The 23,137-nt window shown below is 49.7% G+C and overlaps 1 protein-coding gene and 1 non-coding gene across 2 annotated transcripts; both read left to right on the top strand.

The window, feature by feature from the left end:
* The first annotated feature begins 3,560 nt into the window (after positions 1-3,560).
* Positions 3,561-3,632, top strand: TRNAW-CCA (transfer RNA tryptophan (anticodon CCA)). Its single transcript has one exon. It is a non-coding gene; the product is annotated as a tRNA-Trp (tRNA).
* Positions 3,633-9,737: 6,105 nt separating this feature from the next.
* Positions 9,738-20,176, top strand: KLHDC8A (kelch domain containing 8A). The gene is made up of 7 exons (XM_059487983.1): positions 9,738-9,946; positions 13,609-13,675; positions 14,502-14,890; positions 16,561-16,725; positions 17,504-17,719; positions 18,817-18,918; positions 19,118-20,176. The coding sequence occupies exons 3-7, from the start codon at positions 14,515-14,517 to the stop codon at positions 19,309-19,311; spliced, it is 1,053 nt and encodes a 350-aa protein (XP_059343966.1). The 5' UTR covers positions 9,738-9,946; positions 13,609-13,675; positions 14,502-14,514; the 3' UTR covers positions 19,312-20,176.
* The last annotated feature ends 2,961 nt before the right edge of the window (positions 20,177-23,137 follow it).

Raw genomic sequence — 23,137 nt, 5'->3', positions numbered from 1 at the left:
CATCCCTCAGATTTCTCCTGTTTCTCCAGGTTTTTCCTATGCAAAAAACACACAAAAAACCAGCAAGAACAAAGGCAGCTCAGCAGCAGGTCCTGACTCAACAAAGCCCAGCTTAAACCTCGGGCTTTGCCTCGGGGTTTTGCTCCACCCCATCGATTTTCCTGATTCCAGCCTGGATCGATCCCTGGCAAGGAGGGAGAGGCTCAGAACCCTCCTTGAAGCCTTTCTGACCTGGATCAAAGCATTAATTCTCTTTTTATTGTCATTTTTAAATCCCTGCTGCCCGGATTTCTTTGGGAAAGGACTCCCAGGATGTTCCTGAGGAGTCTCCCAGCCCAGGAGCCATAAAATCTGTACTGTACATTTATTTTTGGGGTATTTATTTTTTATTATTTTTATTATTTTATTATTATATTATTTTAAATTTTATTTATGGGGGAAAAATAAATGTGGCATTTGTAAATAAGCACAGTCATCTTCCACGCACAGAGCAGAGCGCTTCCTATAGGAATTCCTATGCTACAAGAATAAATAAATTAATAAATTAATACGTTTAAAAAATAATTTTAAAAATAAATAAAATATTTATGGTAATTTTTGGAGTGTGGGTTTTATTGCTATTTGGAGCTGAGGGGTTTTGCTCCTCTTTTTTCTTGGCTGGTCCTTCAAAACCAACACCAAAATTCACATTTAAAAAAGGCCTGAATGGAAAATTCCGGATGTTTGGTGGTGGGATGGATGTGGGGAAGGGCACAGGGGTTGCTAGAGCAGAAACTAAACCCACAACAATTCCTGGATGTCAGGAAAGCTCCCTGCCAAAAAGGCTTTGGCAATCGGGAAAAATCCCAACAGGTTCATTTGAATATTAATTATTGGGCTCCATCCTAATGCGCATCGCTGGCTGGGATTTTTCATTTTCCTGGAGGATTTTCTGCCGTGATCCATTCCCCAAATCCTCCAAATCCAGGAGGATTTGGGGAATGTTCCTGTTTTCCTTGGGGAGGGATCCAGGAGAATCAGGGAAGGATCTGGGAAAGGATCCAGGAAGGGATCCAAGGACACCAGGGAGAGATCCAGGAACATCAGAGAGGGACCCAGGAACATTGGGGAGGGACCCAGGGACATCAGAGAGGGATCCAGGAACATCAGAGAGGGATCCAGGAATAGCAGGGAGAGATCCAGGAACATCAGAGAGGGATCCAGGAACATTGGGGAGGGATCCAGGAATAGCAGGGAGAGATCCAGGAACATCAAGGAGGGATCCAGGAGAATAGAGAGGGACCCAGGGGCATCAGGGAGGGATCCAGGGACATCAAGGAGAGATCCAGGGATATCAGGAAAGGATCCAGGAGAACCAAGGAGGGATCCAGGAACATTGGGGAGGGATCCAGGAATAGCAGGGAGAGATCCAGGGACATCAGAGAGGGATCCAGGAGCATTGGGAAGGGATCCAGGGACATCAAGAAAGGATCCAGGGGCATCAGGGAGGGACCCAGGAACATTGGGGATGGATCCAGGAAAACAGAGAGGGATCCAGGAATAGTAGGGAGAGATCCAGGAACATCAGAGAGGGATCCAGGAGCATTGGGGAGGGACCCAGGGACACCAAGAAAGGATCCAGGGGCATCAGGGAGGGATCCAGGGACATCAGAGAGGGATCCAGGAGCACTGGGGAGGGATCCAGGAAAATTGGAAAGGGATCCAGGAGAATAGAGAGGGATCCAGGGACATCAGAGAGGGATCCAGGAACATTGGGGAGGGACCCAGGGACATCAAGAAAGGATCCAGGGGCATCAGGGAGGGATCCAGGGACATCAAGGAGAGATCCAGGGATATCAGGAAAGGATCCAGGAGAAACAAGGAGGGATCCAGGAACATTGGGGATGGATCCAGGAAAACAGAGAGGGATCCAGGAATAGCAGGGAGAGATCCAGGAACATCAGAGAGGGATCCAGGAGCATTGGGAAGGGATCCAGGGACATCAAGAAAGGATCCAGGGAGGGATCCAGGAATATCAGGAAAGGATCCAGGAACATCAAGGAGGGATCCAGGAGAATGGAGAGGGATCCAGGAACAGAAGGAAGAGATCCAGGAACATCAGAGAGGGATCCATGAACATTGGGGATGGATCCAGGAAAATTGGAAAGGGATCCAGGAGAATAGAGAGGGATCCAGGGACATCAGGGAGGGATCCAGGAACATTGGGGATGGATCCAGGAAAACAGAGGGATCCAGGAATAGCAGGGAGAGATCCAGGGACATCAGAGAGGGATCCAGGAGCACTGGGGAGGGATCCAGGAAAATTGGAAAGGGATCCAGGAGAATAGAGAGGGATCCAGGGACATCAAGAAAGGATCCAGGGAGGGATCAAGGAATATCAGGAAAGGATCCAGGAACATCAGAGAGGGATCCAGGAGAATGGAGAGGGATCCAGGAATAGAAGGGAGAGATCCAGGAGCACCAGGGAGGGATGCAGGGATATCAAGGAGGGATCCAGGAGAATCAGGAAAGGATCCACCACTCTCCATTTGACACACTCAGATTCCAGTTCATTCCAAAGTCTTGGAAGCTTTCTCCATGGACAAAGGTTAAAAGCAGAGTTCCCCTGGGGGTCAGAACTTCTCAGGACAGGCAGAGAAATATTTATTTTATAAATACATAATTAATTTATTTATTTAATATATAATTATTATCATATATCATATATAATATATTTTATATCATGTAATTATCCATACATATGATATAATTATTATATACAATATACAATACATATAATGATATCTGATAAATAATTCTATAGAATTATATTGAATTATATATATAATATATATGTTATTATACATATAATATATAATATATACGTAGTATATTTTTTAGATATTATGTATATTATATACAATATAGTGTATATTATTATATATTATATATTATGATAATAATTATTTTATTAATATTTAAATTATTATTTATGCTATAAGAAATAAATAATGTGGATTTATAAATACAAAATATAAATAAATAATATTTATATATTATATTTATATACGTAATATATTTTAATATTTATATAAATATAAAAATTTATATAACATTATATAAAAATATTATATGAATAATAAACAAAGCCCTGGGTTCCAGCAGCCTGACAACGCCCCCAGCTCTCCGCCTGTCCCGGGCCCCTCTCCGTGCGCGGCCCCTTTAAACCCGCCCAGCCCACCGCGGGCCACAGGGGGGATTTCTCCTCCACGCCGCTGCAGCGCGCAGTTGCTGCGGCCGCGCCACCCCTCCGCCCCTCTGCGGGTGGTACAGCCCACACGTGCGGCTGCGGGCAGGGGGCGGGGCCAGCGCGGAGGGCGGGACCGGAGCCCTCATGGCGGCCGCCTCGGGAGTGTCCCGGGGAATCCGGAACGTCCGGAGCGCGGAGAATTCCCGGTGTAGGGGAGATTCCCGGGGCACGGAGAATTCCCTGTGCGCGGAGAATTGCCGATATACAGTGGGAGGCGGCGGGGGGGGCGGCGCTGAGGGTTTAACAGCACCGGCGGCGGTGGCGCTGCCGGGACCTCGTGGCGCAACGGTAGCGCGTCTGACTCCAGATCAGAAGGCTGCGTGTTCGAATCACGTCGGGGTCAGGGCCCCGCTTGGGGCTTCCTTTTTCACCGCGGGGAAAGAAAAAACTTAAAAAATAAAAAATTTGTGATTAAAGGGAATTTTCAGGCTTTGATTCAAGGGTTTGGGGGGTTCGGGGTGCGATCCTACAGATTTGGGGGTGAACGTAGCGCCGCGGCTTCTGTGGGATCTCCTTGCATTTCATTTTTGCCCCCCTGAAGAAGGGCAGCGTGGGAAGAAATATTATAAAAAATAAGAAATATTATAAAAAATTTTATAATATTATAAAAATATAATATAATATAATATAATATAATATAATATAATATAATATAATATAATATATAATATATAAATATGTAATATATAATATGGTATATGGTATATATAATATACTATATATAATATACTGTATATAATATAATATATAATATATAATATATAATATATAATATATAATATATAATATATAATATATAATATATAATATATAATATATAATATACAATATATTATATGTTATACGTTATATTATAACATATTTACATTACAATATATGTTATAATATAATGTATTACAATATAACATAATATAATACAATATAACATAATTATAACATAGCCAAATAAATAAATAAAGTGTTTCTACATTATAATAATAATATATAATTAATATATATTTTATAAAAATTAAAAACATTTCTATCTATTTTTATATATCCATTTCCATTCAATATTGGAATTTAAATTTAATTGATTGGGCAGCAATTAATAAATATTTATTAATTAATTAATAATTAATGAAATATTAATTTATTTATCAATAAAATTTAATTAATTTAATTTAATTTCATTTTTTGGGGCCATTCTTTGCATCCCTGGCCATAAATCCCAGAGTGGGGCAGAAAATCCCCTGGATTTATCCCGGAGTTTGTTTGGGAATGCGCCAAAGGAGAGGGCAGAGGGACTTTGCTCCTCAGGGTTAATAATTGACGGCCTGGGTGGAGATCAGGGCCAGGAGCAGCTGGGGGGAAAATCAATGTAAAAATCAGATTTTATGGGATTTTCTAAGCTTTAATAGAGACGGGTGAAAGAGCTCTGGTGGTGTTTGGGGTGGTTTTAGGGACAGGGTTTGGGATGATTTTGGGATGGTGTTTGGGATGGTTTTGGGAGGCTTTTAGGATGGTTTGGGATGGTTTGGGGAGGGTTTTAGGATGGTTTGGGATGGTTTTGGGAGGCTTTTAGGATGGTTTGGGATGGCTTTTGGGATGGTTTTGAGGTGGTTTCAGGATAGTTTTTGGGATGGGGTTTGGGATGGTTTTGAGGTCGTTTATGGGGTGGTGTTTGGGGTCGTTTTGGATGAGTTTTGGGGTGGGTTTTGGGATGGTTTTGGGATGGTTTTTGGGATGGTTTTGGGGTGGTTTTTGTGTGGTGTTTGGGGTGGTTTTTGGGATGGTTTTGGGATGGTTTTTGGGATGGTTTTGTGGTGGTTTTTGTGTGGTGTTTGGGGTGGTTTTTGGGATGGTTTTGGGATGGTTTTTGGGATCGTTTTGGGGTGGTTTTGGGATGGTTTTGGGGTGGTTTTTGGGATGGTTTTGGTGTGGTTTTGGGATGGTTTTGAGGTGGATTTTGGGGTGGTTTTGGGATTATTTTTGCGATGGTTTTGGGATTATTTTTGCGATGGTTTTGGGGTGGTTTTTGGGATGGTTTTTGGGGTGGTTTTTGGGATGGTTTTGGGATGGGTTTTTGGGATGGTTTTGCAGTGGTTTTGGATGAGTTTTGGGGTGGGTTTTGAGATGGTTTTGGGATGGTTTTTGAGATGGTTTTGGGGTGGTTTTGGGATGGTTTTGAGGTGGATTTTGGGGTGGTTTTGGGATTATTTTTGCGATGGTTTTGGGATGGTTTTTGTGTGGTGTTTGGGGTGGTTTTTGGGATGGTTTTTGGGGTGGTTTTTGGGATGGTTTTGCAGTAGTTTTGGATGAGTTTTGGGGTGGGTTTTGAGATGGTTTTGGGATGGTTTTTGGGATGGTTTTGGGGTGGTTTTTGTGTGGTGTTCGGGATGGTTTTGGGATGGTTTTTGGGATGGTTTTGCAGTGGTTTTGGATGAGTTTTGGGGATGGGTTTTGAGATGGTTTTGGGGTGGTTTTTGTGTGGTGTTTGGGGTGGTTTTTGGGATGGTTTTGGGATGGGTTTTTGGGATGGTTTTGCAGTGGTTTTGGATGAGTTTTGGGGATGGGTTTTGGGGTGGTTTTTGGGATGGTTTTGGGGTGTTTTTTGTGTGGTGTTTGGGGATGGGTTTTGAGATGGTTTTGGGATGGTTTTTGGGATGGTTTTGGGGTGGTTTTTGTGTGGTGTTTGGGGTGGTTTTTGGGGTGGTTTTTGGGGTGGCTTTGCAGTGGTTTTGGATGAGTTTTGGGGTGATTTTGGATGAGTTTTGGGGAGGGGTTTTGGGGTGGTTTTGGGATGGTTTTGAGGTGGATTTTGCGGTGGTTTTGGGATTATTTTTGCTATGGTTTTGGGATGGTTTTTGTGTGGTGTTTGTGGTGGTTTTGGGGATGTTTTTGGGGTGGATTTGGGATGGTGTTTGGGATGGTTTTGGAGGGTTTTAGGATGGTTTTGGATGAGTTTTGGGGTGGTTTTTGGGATAGTTTTTGGCATGATTTTGGGGTGGTTTTTGGGATAGTTTTTGGCATGATTTTGGGGTGCTTTATGGGATAGTTTTGAGATGCTTTTGGGGTGGTTTTGGTGGTGGTTTTTGAATGTTTTTTTGGGTGTTTTATCTCTTTTTTCCCTATGTTTTCCCAGTTCCTGCCTGCCTGGAACGCTGTCTCCCCGCATTTGTCACTCGGGCAGGCACAGCTGGTGGATTTCTCCCCACGGGTGAAAATCTGATGGAGAAATCCCAGAGTCCTGGGCTCCTGTCTGCACTGATTAAGGCACTCCCTGCACTGAAAAATTCCTTAATTAACTCCTTAATTAACTGTCAGCTTGAAAAATCTCTGGGAAAAATTAGGGATCTCCCACCCCCTGCATTTCTCTGTTTTCCCTGAAAATCCCTGTTTTCCTTTTTTATCTACCAAAAAACCCACATTTTCCCTCTTTACCCACAACATTTTTTAAAAACTATTATTAAAATTATATATAGTATATTATTTTAGATTGGTATTAAAACTATTGTTATTAAATTAATTAATTTATTACTTGAAATGTTATTATTGTTTCAATAATCATAATGATTATTATTGTTGTTGTTATTATTATTGTTGTTATTATTATTATTGCTACTACTATTACTATCATTACTATTATTACTATTATTTCTTCAATTAAAATAAACAACCCAAACGCCTTTTTTCTCCATTTCCACAGCTGATTTTTCCCATTTTCTGCCCATTTTTCATCCTCCTTCAGCTCTTTCCCCATTTCCCATCCCAGGAATGATTTTGGGAAGGAATTGGCTCAGCCTGAGGTGCCACAGGTGAGGAAAAGGGAATTAAATTCGGGAATTAAAACCTCCCTGGTGTCATCTGCAGGAATTCCTGCACCTCTCCTGCTGTTCCCATGGAAACAGATGTGGAATTGCAGGGATTTTATCGATTTTCAGGACTGTTAATCATTTATTTTTCACTTTAACATCAGCACTTCCTTTATCATTCCCAAGCGGGGTGAGGTAAACAAAAAATCTGCTTTTTTGAGGCACCACCGAAAAATAAAAAAAAAATCCTTGAAGGATTTTTCCACAAAGTTATTCCGCAGCACTTTGAGGAGAAAAAGATGATTTTAACAGCTTTGGATAGAAGCAGGTCAGGGAAGAAAAATCCTGGGATGGGTGGCAGGATGGGAATGGGCTCCAAAAGCTCCAAAATTCTGCTCCTGTGAGCTCCTTGTGGGATTTGGGAGCAGAATTTTGGGGATCAGCTCCAAGGGATCCTAAATCTTGCTCCTCTGAGCTCCTTTTGGGATGAAGGAGCAGAATTTTAGGAATCCACAGGCTCCAACATCTCAGTCTGAGTTTGTGGGATGCAGGAGCAGAATTTTGGGAATCGGCTCCACAGGTTCCAGTATCCTGCTCCTCCAAGTTCCTTGGGGGATGTGGGAGGAAAATTTTGGGAATTGGCCCCAAAGACTCCCGCATCCTTTTCCTCGGAGCTCCTTGTAGGATTCAAGGAAAGAAATTTTGGGAGTGGGCTCCAAGGGCTCCAACATCCTGCTCCTCTGAGCTCCTTGTGGGATGAAGGAGCAGAATTTTGGGAATCATCTCCAAAGGGTCCAGCATTCCCTGCTCTGAGCTCCCTTGTGGGATACAGGGAAAGAAATTTTGGGAATTGTCTCCAAAGGGTCCAAAATCCCACTCCTGTGAGCTCCTTGTGGGATGCAGGAGCAGAATTTTGGGAATCTGCTCCAAGGGCTCCAATATCCCGCTCCTCTGAGTTTGTGGGATGTGGGGAGCAGAATTTTGGGAATTGTCTCCAAAGGGTCCAAAATCCCACTCCTGTGAGTTTGTGGGATGCAGGAGCAGAATTTTGGGAATTGGCTCCACAGGTTCCAGTATCCTGCTCCTCCAAGTTCCTTGGGGGATGTGGGAGGAAAGTTTTGGGAATTGGCCCCAAAGACTCCCGCATCCTTTTCCTCGGAGCTCCTTGTAGGATTCAGGGAAAGAAATTTTGGGAATCAACTCCAAAGGGTCCAAAATCCCACTCCTGTTAGCTTCTTTTGGGATGCAGGAGCAGAATTTTGGGAATCTGCTCCAGGGGCTCCAAAATCCCGCTCTTCCGAGCTTATGGGATGTGGGGAGCAGAATTTTGGGAATCCACAGGCTCCCATATCCCAATCCTCCAAGCTCCTTGTGGGATACAAGGAAAGAAATTTTGGGAATCAGCTCCAGAGGCTCCAACATCCTGCTCCTCCGAGTTCCTTGTGGGATGTAGGAGGAAAATTTGGGGAATTGGCCCCAAAGGCTCCCACATCCCTTTCCTCTGAGCTCCTTTGGGAATCAGCTCCAAAGGGTCCAAAATCCCACTCCTGTGAGCTTCTTGTGGGATGAAGGAGCAGAAATTTGGAAATCAGCTCCAAAGGCTCCAATATCCTGCTCCTGTGAGCTCCTTGTGGGAGAAGAATTTTGGGAATTGGCTCCAAGAGCTCCAACATCCTGTTCCTCCAATCTTATGGGATACAGGGAGCAGAATTTTGGGAATTGGCCCCAAAGGCTCCAATATCCCATTTCTCCAAGCTCCTTTGGGAATCAGCTCCAAAGGGTCCAAAATCTCACTCCTGTGAGCTCCTTGTGGGATGCAGGAGCAGAATTTTGGGAATCTACTCCAAGGGCTCCAATATCCCGCTCCTCTGAGTTTGTGGGATATGGGGAGCAGAATTTTGGGAATCAGCTCCAGAAGCTCCAACATCCTGTTCCTCCAAGCTTATGGGCTACAGGGAGCAGAATTTTGGGAATTGGTTTCAGAGGCTCCAACATCCCGCTCCTCCGAGCTCCCTGTGGGATACAGGGAGCAGAATTTTGGGAATCTGCTCCAAGGGCTCCAATATCCCGCTCCTCTGAGTTTGTGGGATGTGGGGAGCAGAATTTTGGGAATCCACAGGCTCCAACATCCCACTCCTCCAAGTTTGTGGGATATGGGAAGCAGAATTTTAGGAATCAGCTCCAGAGGCTCCAACATCCTGTTCCTCCAAGCTTATGGGGTACAGGGAGCAGAATTTTGGGAATTGGTTTCAGAGGCTCCAACATCCCGCTCCTCCGAGCTCCCTGTGGGATACAGGGAGCAGAATTTTGGGGTTCTACCACCCCAAGCCACCCTCGCCGCGCCCATTTCCCCCATTTTTGGGTGACATCCACAGGATGGGCTCTTCCCTCGTGGATCCACCCATCCCTCCCCAGACACCTCTTTCTCCTCTCAGCTCCGGCTTTCCCGATTTTTTTTTTTTTTGTCAAAATTTCCGGGCAATTCCTGCGGTGCCTTTTTAGGGCGGGCAGCGCGGCCGTTCCAGAACATCCTGTGCGAGCGTGGGGAGCCATAAAAGGCTCAGGGATGGATCGGGAACGCCGGGAATTCGCACGCACAGCCCCGAGGAGGAGCCCAGCTGGGGAAACCCTCCCCGCCCTCAGTGTCCTACATCTTCCACAGGGGGAACAGCAGCGCCGCTGGATTTACGCGGATTTATTTCAATTTTTTTTTTTTTTTTTTTTTTTCTCTCCCCTTTTCTCTTCCCACGCAGTAAATCCCAGCCCTGGCTGCTCCCGGCGCCGCTCGCAGCCCGGCGGGGAGTGGGAGGAAGGGGATGCTCGGAGGGTTTGGGAGAATCCGGAGCATTTCCAGCCATGAGCTGTGAGTATTCCCGAGAAATCCCGGGGAAAGGAAGGAGGGAGGGGAGGGAATTCCTCCCTGGAGGTCGTTTGGGAGGGGGATGCTTCGGGACCCTGTGTCCTCCCAGGCTTTTCAGGAACAGCCACAAACAAAGCTTGGAGTTTGTGTTTCCCTTCCAAAAATTGGGTGGGGAACGATAATTTTTTTTTTTCCTTACTTTTTTTTTGTGGAAAAATATTGGTTTTCCCCTACTTTTTTTCTCCTCAAAATCCCTAATTTTCAGCTTTTCTCCTCCCAGCATCCCCAATCCCATTTTTCCAGCCTTTCTCCCAGACCAGGCCCGGCAGGGATGGGGTCGCTGTGACCTCTCCCAGCTGTGATCTGGCCCGAGCTCTTCCCGTTCCCTCTGCAGCTGAAATAAAGAGAAAAAAGAGCTCTGAAAACACAACGCGAGGGCTTGGAAAAGCCTTTTTGTCTTTGCCCTGTGCTGCTGGGGCAGAGGGAGATTTTGGGGACAAGAAAGGGGATTTAGGATCCTGGTGGGAGCTGGGTGGGGAAGGGAAAACCCTTTGCCCTTGCAGGTGGGTCCTTGCTCTTGAATTAAATTAAATCAAATTATTTGAATTAAATTATTTGAATTAAATTATTTGAATTAAATTATTCATATTAAATTCAAACTCCTGAGCTCAACTACGACATGAGCAAACCTCACCTTGCTCTGCTGATTTTTCACCCCACTCAGAATTTAAAAAAGGATGATTTGAGCTCTTTCAAAAGACAAAGCAGGTTTTGCCCCCGTCCCGGAGCTGTGACGCCCCTGACGCCGGTGTGTCAGGAAATATTGGATTCCTGACAGGAATATTTCCTTCCTCACCCCTTGTCCCTCCCATCAGGAGATCGCAGCTGCCAGGAGGAGCCTGGAGAGGATGGGGGAAGGGGTGAAACCAGCCCCTGCTGCACCCCAAAGGATGCTCGGGATGGGGGGTACAACACAGCTCAGAGCGCTGCTCTGCCCCACACCATGAAACCCCCTCCGATCCCGATATTTTCGCTCTCTTTTCGCCGGTTTTTTTCCAGGCAGAGGCGGGGAAGCGGCGAGGTTTTGTTGTTGTTGTTGTTGTTGTGATGTTCCGGGTGGTTGTTACTATGGCGAGGGAGCTGAGGCGGGGAGGGGGGGTCAGGAAGCCCCGGCTGATAATTCCGAGCCTGTTCCTTTCATTCCCAGCTGCCGGGGCTGTTCCTTTCATTACCAGAGCTCCCGGCTGATCCCTGAGCTGCAGGGAGAAAAATTGTGGGAATTGGCTCCAAAGGATCCGAAATCCCACTCCTGTGAGCTCCTTGAGGGATGCAGGGAATGAAATTTTGGGAATCAGTTCCAAAGGATCCAAAATCCTGCTCCTGTGAGCTCCTTGAGGGATGCAGGGAGCAAAATTGGGGGAATTGGCTGCAAAGGATCCAAAATCCCACTCCTGTGAGCTCCTTGTGGGATGCAGGGAAAGAAATTTTGGGAATTGGTTCCAAAGGATCCAAAATTCCGCTCCTGTCAGCTCCTTGTGGGATTCAGGGAATGAAATTTTGGGAATTGGTTCCAAAGGATCCAAAATTCCGCTCCTGTGAGCTCCTTGTGGGATGAAGGGAGAGAAATTTTGGGAATTGGCTCCAAAGGATCCAAAATTCCGCTCCTGTGAGCTCCTTGTGGGATGAAGGGAGAGAAATTTTGGGAATTGGCTCCAAAGGATCCAAAATCCTGCTCCTCTGAGCTCCTTGAGGGATGCAGGGAGCAAAATTGGGGGAATTGGCTCCAAAGGATCCGAAATCCCACTCCCTGTGAGCTCCTTGTGGGATGCAGGGAAAGAAATTTTGGGAATCAGCTCCAAAGGATCCGAAATTCTGCCCCTCCGAGCTCCTTGTAGGATGCAGGAGCAGAAATGTGGGGGCTGTTCCTTTCATTCCCAGAACCCAGCTGATCCCAGAGCTGCAGGGAGCAAAATTTTGGGAATCGGCTCCAAAGGATCCAAGATCCTGCTCCTCTGAGCTCCTTGAGGGATGCAGGGAATGAAATTTTGGGAATCAGTTCCAAAGGATCCAAAATCCTGCTCCTGTGAGCTCCTTGTGGGATGCAGGGAGCAAAATTGGGGAAATTGGCTCCAAAGGATCCGAAATCCCACTCCTGTGAGCTCCTTGTGGGATGCAGGGAAAGAAATTTTGGGAATCAGCTCCAAAGGATCCGAAATCCTGCTCCTGTGAGCTCCTTGAGGGATGCAGGGAATGAAATTTTGGGAATTGGCTCCAAAGAATCCAAAATCCTGCTCCTCTGAGCTCCTTGTGGGATGGAGAAATTTGGATGAAGAAATTGCCTGGCCCAGCCAGGTTCTGCTGCTGGCAGGAACTGGGGTGGAGCCGGTTGTGTCTCAGCAGTTTGGATTTGAAGGAATAGAGGTCAGGAATGCCTGGATGCAAATCCATCGAGCTCCTGGAAACAGGAGCTGAAATTCCTTGGACACAATTCCATCGAGCTCCTGCAAACAGGAGCTGGCTCTGCTTTGCTAATTAGCCAGCCCAGGGTGAATTTATCCATGAAAATTCACCTGGAAAGGAAATCAATCATCCAACGGGGGCAGAACCCTCGGGCATAAATCCCGGGGATGCAGTTCAGGGAGGGCAGAGCGGCCTGGGCTGATGCTCGCTGCTTTTTCCTCGGATTCTGAGAGGTTTGATGTGCTGCTGCTGCTTTTTATCCTGGCTTTGTGTCCCTTTGTCCCCCTGGAGCCAGGAATTTCCAGGAATTGGCCCAGAAATTGTGGATGGGTCCCTGGCAGGTCCTGCTGCTGGAGGGTGGCAGCCCAAGCCGGATTTCTCAGTTTATTTATTAATTCCTCATACCCAAGCAAGATTTCTCTGTTTATTTATTAATTCCTCATACCCAAGCAAGATTTCTCCGTTTATTTATTAATTCCTCATACCCAAGCAAGATTTCTCCGTTTATTTATTAATTCCCCATGCCCAAGCAAGATTTCTCCGTTTATTTATTAATTCCTCATACCCAAGCAAGATTTCTCCGTTTATTTATTAATTCCTCATACCCAAGCAAGATTTCTCCATTTATTTATTAATTCCTCGTGCAATAAATGATGTTTGGTGCGCTCCTGAGCATTTATTTGGGATGATAAATAATAATAAAAACAAACAGCCCTGCTCAGATTAATCAGATTTTATGGAGGCTCGGGGTTGGGTGGGAAGGGTGGGAAGGATTTTCCTTCCTTGTCCCTCTCCCTTCGCCCTCTCTTGCTAATTAAGCTCATCTGCATGGCGCTTAATGAAGGAGAGAGGAGATGGAGCAATGACCACGCGTTCCCAGCCCTCTGCCCCGGGATTGCAGAGCCGGGGGTTCGCATTCCTCAGGGTGGGGATGAGAGGAAGGTCAGGAGGAGGAATCCGGTGGGTGAGAGCAGGAAAGGCTCCCCAGCCGGCAGGAAACCAGGGATGGAAGGAGCAGAGCCTGGTTTGGAGTCACCTGGGGATGGGGAAGCAGCAGAACAAACCGACTCCAACCTTCTCGCCTGGCTTGGGTTTTGTTTTTTCCCTTTTTTGTGTGTGTGCGTTTTTTGTGTGGTTTTCTTTTTTTTTTTCTTTGTTTTTTGTTTTTTGTTTTCTCACCTCTTTCTGTTTGGTTTTATTTTTAGGCTCGGTCTCTGCGTGAGCTGCTGAGGCGGCTCCGGAGCCGCGGGATTGATGGAGAGGCGCTGAAAGGTGGCGGTGCTGCTCGGGGGGGTGGCGGTGACACAGGGGACAGGCGACAGTGGCGCTCTGGGGGTGGCACAGGGGACAGATGGGACTGACAGGGTGCTCTGGGGGTGGCACAGGGGACAGGTGGCACAGGGACAGGTGTTCCAGGGGTGGGGTGGCACAGGGGACAGGTGGCAGTGGCAGGGCAGCTCTGGTCCTGCTCTGCTCCTGGCAAAGTGAGGTTTGCACTCTGGGATTTTCCCTCAGTTCAGGAGGAACATTTTGGGGCTGGAGCGAGACCAGGGAAGGGAATGGAGATGGGAATGGATTTGGAGAGTCCTGAGGGAGCTGGGAAGGGTTTGGAGAAACCTTGAAAGGGTTTGGAGAATCCTGAAGGATCTGGGAAGGAGGTGGAGAGTCCTGAGGGAGCTGGGAAGGGTTTGGAGAGTCCTGAGGGAGCTGGGAAGGGTTTGGAGAGTCCTGAGGGAGCTGGGAAGGGTTTGGAGAGCCCTGAGGGAGCTGGGCAGGGGCTCAGCCTGGAGCAAAGGAGGCTCAGGGGGAATTCCTGGCTCTGCACAACTCCTGCCAGGAGGGCACAGCCGGGGGGGATTTGGGATCTTATCCCAGGGAACAGGGACAGGAGGAGAGGGAACGGCCTCAGGCTGGGCTGGGGAGGCTCAGGTTGGACATGAGCAGGAATTTCCTCATGGAAAGGGCTGGAAGGGGCTGCCCAGGGGGGTTTGGGGGTGTCCAAGGAATTCCTGGATGTGGCACTCAGTGGCACAACTTGGCCGATCCTGGCGAACTTCTCCACCCTCAACAATTCCAGAATTCTCTTTTTTTTTTCCAGCACCAACCCCACCATGGAGCTGCCCAGCACCAAGGACTTCCAGTGGAAGTCCCTGGCGCCGCTGCCCAGCCGCAGGGTTTACTCCACGCTGGTGGAGGCGGGCGGGCAGGTGTTCGCCGTGGGCGGCTGCGACGACAACGGCGTCGCCGTGGACTCCTTCGAGGTCTACTCGCCCGAGGCCGACCAGTGGGCAGCGCTGCCCGCCATGCCCACGGCCAGGGCCGGCGTGGCCGTCACCGTGCTGGGCAAGAGGATCATGGTGATCGGCGGCGTGGGCGCCAACCAGCTGCCGCTGAAGGTGGTGGAGATGTACAACACGGACGAGGGGCGCTGGAGGAAGCGCAGCTCGCTCCGCGAGGCGGCCATGGGCATCTCGGTGGCGGCCAAAGGCAAGTGTGGGGAAGTTGGAAAGATGGGGAAGTTGGAAAGATGGGAAAGTTTGGCAATGAAGTTTCACAGATGGAAGGAAGTTCTCTGTAGAAGTTAAGAGCAGAAAAGAGGTGGAAGCAGGTTTTGATGTAGAAGAATAATAGATTGTGGAAAGCTTCCCTGAAGCGCAGCTCGCTCCACAAGGCGGCCATGGGCATCTCGGTGGCAGCCAAAGGCAAGTGTGGGAAACATGGAAAGTTTGGGAGGTTTCACAGATGGCAGGAAGGTCTTTGAATGCAGAAACTGACGGTGGAATAGAGGTGGGAAAATGTTTTGATATAGAATAGTGGATTGTGGAAATCTTCCCTGAAGTGCAGCTCACTCTGCGGTGTGGCCATGGGCATCCCGGTGGCGGCCAAAGGCAAGTGTGGGAAACAGGGAAAGTTTGGGAGGTTTCACAGATGGCAGGAAGGTCTCTGAATGTAGAACCAGAGGGTGCAACAGAGGTGGAAGCATGTTTTGATACAGAAGAATGAATTCAGACTGGACTGAATTGTGGAAAGATTCCCCAAAGCCCAGCTCGCTCCGCGAGGCGGCCATGGACATCTTGGTGGCGGCCAAAGGCAAGTGTTGGGAAACAGGGAAAGTTTGGGAAGTTTCACAGGTGGAAGGAAGGTCTCTGAATGTAGAAGTTAAGAGCAGAAAAAAGGTGGAAGCAGGTTTTGATATAGAAGAAAAATGGATCGTGGAATTCTTCCATGAGGTGGCCATGGGCATCTTGGTGGCGGCCAAAGGCAAGTGTTGGGAAACAGGGAAAGTTTGGGAAGTTTCACAGCTGGCAGGAAGGTCTCTGAATGTAGAACTTGAGAGTGGAGTAGAGGTGGAAGCAGGTTTTGATATGGAAAAATAATAAGATAATGGAAAGTTTCCCCAAAATTCATCTCGCTCCACGAGGCGGCCATGGGCATCTCGGTGGCGGCCAAAGGCAAATGTTTTCCATCTTTTCCAAAGATGAGAAGTTTGGCAAGGAAGTTTCACAGATGGCAGGAAGGTTTCAGAATGTAGAAGCTGAGGGTGGAATAGAGGTGGAAGCAGGTTTGGATGTAGAAGAATGACAGATTGTGGAAAGCTTCCCCGAGGATCGCCCTGATCGGAAGATGCCTAAAAAGCTCATGGAAAGCTTGGGAAGTTTCACAGATGGCAGGAAGGTCTCAGAATGTAGAAGATAAGAGCAGAAAAGAGGTGGAAGCAGGTTTTGATATAGAATAATAGATTGTGGAAAGTTTCCCTGAAGCACAGCTCACTCCGCGAGGCGGCCATGGGCATCTCTGTAGCGGCCGAAGGCAAGTGTTGGGAAAGAGGGAAAATTTGGCAAGGAAGTTTCAGAGATGGCAGGAAGGTTTCAGAATGGAGAGCCTGAGGGTGGAATAGAGGTGGAAGCAGGTTTTGATATAGAAGAATAATATACTGAGGAACATTTCTCCTGATGGGGAGACCCCGAAAAAGTTCTGTGCCAGGACACCTAAAAAGTTCTGAGCATCTCAGTGGTGGCCAAAGGCAAATGTTTTCCACCCAGATTACAGGGTGTATGCAGAAGGGGGAATGGGTTTCTGGTGCTTTCCTACAATAATTTATTATCCCAATAATTTCATGGGATTTTTTTTTTTTGTTGTTTTTTTGCCCCGTCCAGACTACAGGGTGTACGCAGCGGGCGGGATGGGCTCGGACCTGCGGCCCCACAACTTCCTGCAGCACTATGATGTGCTCAAGGACATCTGGGTGTCCCTGGCTGCCATGCCCACCCCCCGCTACGCGGCCACGTCCATCCTGAGGGGCTCCAAGATCTACGTGCTGGGTAAGGAGCAGCCCTGCCTCCTCCTCTCTTCCTTCTCCTTCCTTTCTCCTCCTTCCTTTTCCTTCCTTTCTCTTCTTTTTTTTCTTTCTCCTTCCCTTTCCTTTTCCTTCCTTTTCCTTCCTTTTTCTTCCTTCTCCTTCCTTCTCCTTCACTTTTTTCTTTTGCTTAATTTTGCATCCTTTCTCTTCCTCCAACTCCCTTTCCTTTCCACTTCCCTCTCCATTCCAACTCCCTCTCCTTTCCAATTCCCTCTCCACTTCAATTCCCTCCTTTCCAATTCCCTCTCCATTTCATTTCCCTCTTTTCCAAATCCCTCCTTTCCAATTCCCTGTCCAATTCCCTCTCCATTTCAATTCCCTCCATTTCAATTCCCTCCATTCCAACTCCCTCTCCTTTCCAATTCCCTCTCCACTTCAATTCCCCCTTTTCCAACTCCCTCTCCATTTCAATTCCCTCTCTTCCCTATTCCCTCCTCTCCAATTCCCTCCATTCCCACTCCCTCTCCTTTCCAATTCCCTCCTTTCCAATTCCCTCTCCTTTCCCATTCCCTCTCCTTTCCAATTCCCTCTCCATTTCAACTCCCTCCTTTACAATTCCTCTTTTCCAATTCCCTCTCCATTTCATTTCCCTCTTTTCCAAATCCCTCCTTTCCAATTCCCTGTCCAATTCCCTCTCCATTTCAATTCCCTCCATTTCAATTCCCTCCCCTTTTCCAATTCCCTCCCCTTTTCCAATTCCCTCTCCTTTCCAATTCCCTCCTCTCCAACTCCCTCCCCAGGGGGAAGGCAATCCAAGTACGCCGTCAACGCCTTCGAGGTTTTTGACACAGACACGCGCTCCTGGACCAGGTTCCCCAACATTCCCACCAAGAGAGCCTTCTCCAGCTTCGTGCCCACCGAGGAGAAGCTCTTCAGCCTCGGGGGGCTGCGCCAGGGCCGGCTCTACCGCCAGCCCAAGTTCATGAGGACCGTGGACGTCTTCGACCTGGAGCAAGGTGGGAGCTGGACCAGCCATGGACCTTCCTGGGGGGTTTGGGGACACAGGGATGGGTTTGGGGACACACAGGGCTGGGTTTGGGGACACACAGGGATGGGTTTGGGGTTACAGGGATGGGTTGGGGGTTTGGGGACACACAGGGATGGGTTTGGGGTTACAGGGATGGGTTTGGGGTTTGGGGACACACAGGACTGGGTTTGGTGACACACAGGACTGGGTTTGGGGACATACAGAGCTGGGTTTGGGGCACATTAGGGCTGGGTTTGGGGTTTGAGGACACAGATCTGGTTTTGGGGACACATAGGGCTGGGTTTGGGGACACACAGGACTGGGTTTGGTGACACACAGGACTGGGTTTGGGGTTTGGTGACACACAGGACTGGGTTTGGGGCACATTAGGGCTGGGTTTGGGGTTTGAGGACACAGATCCGGTTTTGGGGACACATAGGGCTGGGTTTGGGGACACAAGGCTGGTTTTGGGGTTTGGGGTCACACAGAGCTGGGTTTGGGGTTTGTGGTCACAGAGGACTGGGTTTAGGGACACACAGAGCTGGGTTTGGGGTTTGGGCACACAGGGCTGGGTTTGGGGTCTCACAAGGCTGGGTTTGGGGCACATAGGGCTGGGTTTGGGGTTTGGGGCACACAGGGCTGGGTTTGGGGTCTCACAAGGCTGGGTTTGGGGCACATAGGGCTGGGTTTGGGGTTTGGGCACACAGGGCTGGGTTTGGGGACACAGATCTGGGTTTGGGGCACATAGGGCTGGGTTTGGGGTTTGGGCATACAGGGCTGGGCTTGGGTTTGGGGTTTGGGGTCACACAGGGCTGGGTTTGGGGCTCTGCCACCTTTGCAGAGCACAGAGCTCCCATCTGCTGCTGCCTTGAGCTCAGCTTAGAGGATGATTCCCAGTCAGGATTACCGAGTGCAATGGGAAATCCAACAGTGGGATAACAGGGGCCAAACCCAACAATCCCACGGGGTTCTATCACCCCAAGGTGACGCAGCCAAACTGCCCTTCCACAAACCAGGGGCTCAGAGGGGTCGGTGCCTTCCCAGGAGTGGGTGACCCCACAGGCCCAGCGTGTCCTGTCCTTCCAGGTGGCTGGATGAAGATGGAGCGCTCCTGCTACCTGAAGAAAAGGCGAGCAGATTTCGTGGCCGGCTACCTGCGAGGCAGAGTTGTGGTGGCTGGGGGCCTGGGTGAGGCTCTGGGACCCTGGAACCCTTTAAAACAGAGTTAGGATTGTTGTCATCCCCCCCCAAAAAAAGGAGAAATCGCAATGCTAGCCGGTGGGAGGGAGCAGGGAAAACAAACCCCGTAAGGGGATGGGGTCAGAGCAGCCAAGAGAAGCTCAGCGGTGCTTCCCAGATCATCCAGCGCCTCCTTTTGTGCTTCCAGGGAATCAGCCGAGCGTGCTGGAGTCGGCAGAGGCTTTCCACCCCGAGAAGAACAAGTGGGAGAGCCTCCCCCCCATGCCCACCCCGCGCTGCGCCTGCTCCAGCATCGTGCTGAGGGACTGCCTGCTGGCCGTGGGGGGCGTCAGCCAGGGGCTCAGCACGGCCGTGGAGGCCCTGTGCCTGTCTGACTCCTGATCTGAGCACATCTTAGGGGGGATCTCACCTTGGACAGGGCCCTGTGCCTGTCTGACTCCTGATCTGAGCACATCTTAGGGGGGATCTCACCTTGGACAGGGCCCTGTGCCTGTCTGACTCCTGATCTGAGCACATCTTAGGGGGGATCTCACCTTGGACAGGGCCCTGTGCCTGTCCTGATCTGCTCCTGCTCCTGATCTGAGCACACCTGGAGGAGAAACACACCTGGAACAGGGCCCTGTGCCTCTCTGACTCCTGACTGGAACACACCTGAGGGGGGATCTCACCTTGGACAGGTCCCTGTGCCTCTCTGACTCCTGATTGGAATCTACCTGAGTGGGGATCCCACCTGGAATGGGGCCCTGTGCCTCTCTGACTCCTGATCTGATCCCACCTGAGGGGGATCCCACCTGGAACAGGGCCCTGTGCCTCTCTGACTCCTGATTGGAATCTATCCCTGTTTTTGGCACTCCAGGTGCCAGAGATGTGCCCTGAGCCCTGTTCGGGTGATTCGGGCGCTCCTGGCTGTGCCTGCAGGGCGAGTTTGAGGATTTCAGCGGGTTTGGGGTGGTTTGGTTTAGGCTCCTCCCGGAGCTGCGAACAGCAGATGGCATCCTTGAGGATCTCAGCAGTTTGGGATGATTTCGTTTGGGCTGGGTGAGCCCCAGGTCTCTCCCCAGAGCTGTGAACAGCAGATGGCATCCCTGGGCCGAGCTGTGGCTGCAGCAGCACCTCCCGCTGTCCCGGGTTGCCCTGCCCGGCTGGTGCTGGACCAGGGCAGCTCTAAAATCCCATTTCAGGTGCTGCAAGACCCAACAAATAACTTGGATGCTGCGCGTCTCCTCCAGTATTTTATTCCTGTAGAAAGACACCCCCGAGGAGCCCAAACACCTTCCAGGAGCTGGGACAGGGCTGGATTTGGGTGCAGGAGCTGGGACAGGGCTGAGTTTGGGTGCAGGAGCTGGACAGGGCTGAGTTTGGGTGCAGGAGATGGGACAGGGCTGGATTTGGGTGCAGGAGCTGGGACAGGGCTGGATTTGGGTGCAGGAGCTGGGACAGGGCTGGGTTTGGGTGCAGGAGATGGGACAGGGCTGGGTTTGGGTGCAGGAGCTGGGACAGGGCTGAGTTTGGGTGCAGGAGATGGGACAGGGCTGGGTTTGGGTGCAGGAGCTGGGACAGGGCTGGGTTTGGGTGCAGGAGATGGGACAGGGCTGGGTTTGGGTGCAGGAGCTGGGACAGGGCTGAGTTTGGGTGCAGGAGCTGGGACAGGGCTGGGTTTGGGTGCAGGAGCTGGGACAGGGCTGCATTTAGGTCTGAAGAGTCCCTGATGCTGGTACCCAGGAATTCTCTCGGGGCTGGGTCCTGCTGCAGCTCTGCTGTGAATCCCTTGGGATGAGAGGGTCCCAGAGCTCTTTTCCCTGGATAAATGTTGGGTTTGCCACCAACCTGGCCCTGTGGGGCTGCAGGAAACCTTGGGCTGGTCCCTCTGTCCCCAGGACCCTCCATGCCCCCTCATTTATCCCAACCCAGCCGAGCATTTGGAGTTTTCCAGCGACAAAAAAATCCCGGCCGTGTCCTCGGCTGAACTCCCCACGCTCGGAGTTCTGAGAGGATTTTCAGCCCCGGTGGCTGCTCCAGCACAGAGGCTGAGGGCTGAGCTGGCCCTGCTGCCAAAAATCCTCATTTATCGTCCCCGAGCAGACTCTGTCTGCACAAACAGGAAACTTCCTCAAGGAGCAGCTTCCAAAGGATGGGGTGGAGCAGAAACGATTCCTGCACCTTGCCATGGGCCCAGGACACGCTGCTGGGCTGGCCCTGGCTGGTGGGGACAATATTTTTGGGGTTAGTGCTGCTTTTTGGGGTCAGTGCTGCTTTTTGGGGTCTGTTTGTGGTGGCAGTTCCCAGGTGGGGTTGTGTGAGCGCTGCTCCAGCTGCAGCTGGGAATTCTGCTCTGGAGAGCTGGGAATTGAGCTCTGGGATCATTCTGTCACTGCCATCCTCGTCCCTGGGATGTCCCCAGCCCTGTGGGGCCACCAGCAGTGAGGTCACCCCCAGCTGTTCCCATTCCTGGGGAATCTGCCGGCGCTGGAGCGGATGTGGAGTCACCATCCTGAGAGACAGAGGCTTCCTGATTGGAAAATAAAAGCTCCAGCTTTTTTTGTGGGCTTTTTGTGGTGGTTTTTTGTGGTTTTTTTTTTTTTTTTTTTTTTTTTCTGAATTTTTGGGGGTTATTTTTGAGGGGAATTTTTTTTTCTTTTTCCTCTAAATGCCTCGGGGTTCCTGTAGCTCCATGTGCTGTGATCCCCCCAGTGCCCAGGAGGGTGACAGGGACACCTGGGGGGTGGATTTGTGGTAAAGGAGGGGTTTAATGGGAAAATCAGGATGGATGGATGGATGGATGGATGGATGGATGGATGGATGGAGGGATGGATGGATGGATGGATGGATGGATGGATGGATGGATGGAAGGACGGATGGATGGATGGGTGGATGGATCCATCCATGGATGAATCCATGCATGGAATCATAGATGGATGATGGATGGATGGATGGATGAATGGATGGATGGATCAGTGATGGGTGAATGGATGGATGGATGGATGGAGGGATGGATGGATGGATGGATGGATGGATGGATGGATGGATGGATGGATGGATGGAGGGATGGAAGGACGGATGGATGGATGGGTAGATGGATCCATCCATGGATGAATCCATTCATGGAATCATAGATGGATGATGGATGGATCCATGGATTGATGGATCAGTGATGGGTGGATGGATGGATGGATGGATGGATGGATGGATGGATGGATGGATGGATGGAGGGATGGATGGAGGGATGGATGGATGGATGGATGGATGGATGGATGGATGGATGGATGGATCCATCCATGGATGAATCCATGCATGGAACCATAGATGGATGATGGATGGATCCATGGATTGATGGATCAGTGATGGATAGAGGGATGGATGGATGGATGATGGATGGTGGATGGATGGAAGGATGGATGATGGATGGACGGACAGATGGAACCCCCAGCTGCACTCCTGGGGTGGCCTCTGCCTCTCTCACCATCCATGAAAGGCCACAAATGACTTTTCCACAGGCTCCCAGTGGCGCTGATGAGTTTCCCTCCTCCTGCTGATGGATGGGGAGGATCAGAGCATTCCCAGCTTTCCCCGGGGTTTTCAGAGGGAAAATGGGGGAAAATGTGTTTCACACCTGCCTGAGCACCCCCGGCAGCAGGTGAGGAATGCTGGGGCTCAGGGCCACGAACGAGGGGCCTGCATTAAACTTTTTGTTGTCTCTGGCATTTCAATGACTCTTCCTTTCCCCGTGGGAGGTCTCCCTGCTCCCAGGGAATCTCTTTGGTGATGTTTATTCCTTTCCCAGCCCAGAGCCACAAGGTTTGGCCGGGATGTGGAAGTTTTCAGAGCCAGGAAAACGCTGTAGAATTTGTTTTCATGTAATAAATTAATTAATAGAAATTTTGCAGCCTGCAAGCAGACAGAGCTGTGACCGAGCAACAAGCTGAGCTCGGAGCAGGTTTCCCTGACACGGAGCCAAATTCCTGGCTGGATTTCAGGCTGGTTTTAGTGGACACGCAGTGGGGCCGCGGGAGAAGCCCGGGTTGGGTTTTCCAGGGGAATTTCGGTGGATTTCCCCAGCGGAGAAAGCGGCGGGCGCTGCCACAATGGGGGATCCTTATCAGCGGATTCCAGCGGGCTCCCTCCGCGTCCCTTGGCATTTCCATGAAAATGGGAAAGGCTTCCTGAATAAAGCCCTGGAACAAACATCCCCTCCCACAGCAGCACGGAA

Source organism: Ammospiza nelsoni, chromosome 23 (assembly GCF_027579445.1).
Source record: "Ammospiza nelsoni isolate bAmmNel1 chromosome 23, bAmmNel1.pri, whole genome shotgun sequence".
Lineage (NCBI taxonomy): Eukaryota > Metazoa > Chordata > Aves > Passeriformes > Passerellidae > Ammospiza > Ammospiza nelsoni.
The sequence above is the reverse complement of the archived record's forward strand: the minus strand, read 5'-3'. Positions and strand labels throughout refer to the sequence as shown.

What these genes read in the sequence shown, in the direction of transcription:
- KLHDC8A (XM_059487983.1), top strand. Translation starts at nt 14,515, where the DNA reads ATGGAGCTGCCCAGCACCAAGGACTTCCAGTGGAAGTCCCTGGCGCCG. An exon ending in CATCTCGGTGGCGGCCAAAG is followed by an intron (nt 14,891 to 16,560) that starts GCAAGTGTGGGG and finishes TGCCCCGTCCAG; the next exon opens with ACTACAGGGTGTACGCAGCG. An exon ending in CTCCAAGATCTACGTGCTGG is followed by an intron (nt 16,726 to 17,503) that starts GTAAGGAGCAGC and finishes CTCCCTCCCCAG; the next exon opens with GGGGAAGGCAATCCAAGTAC.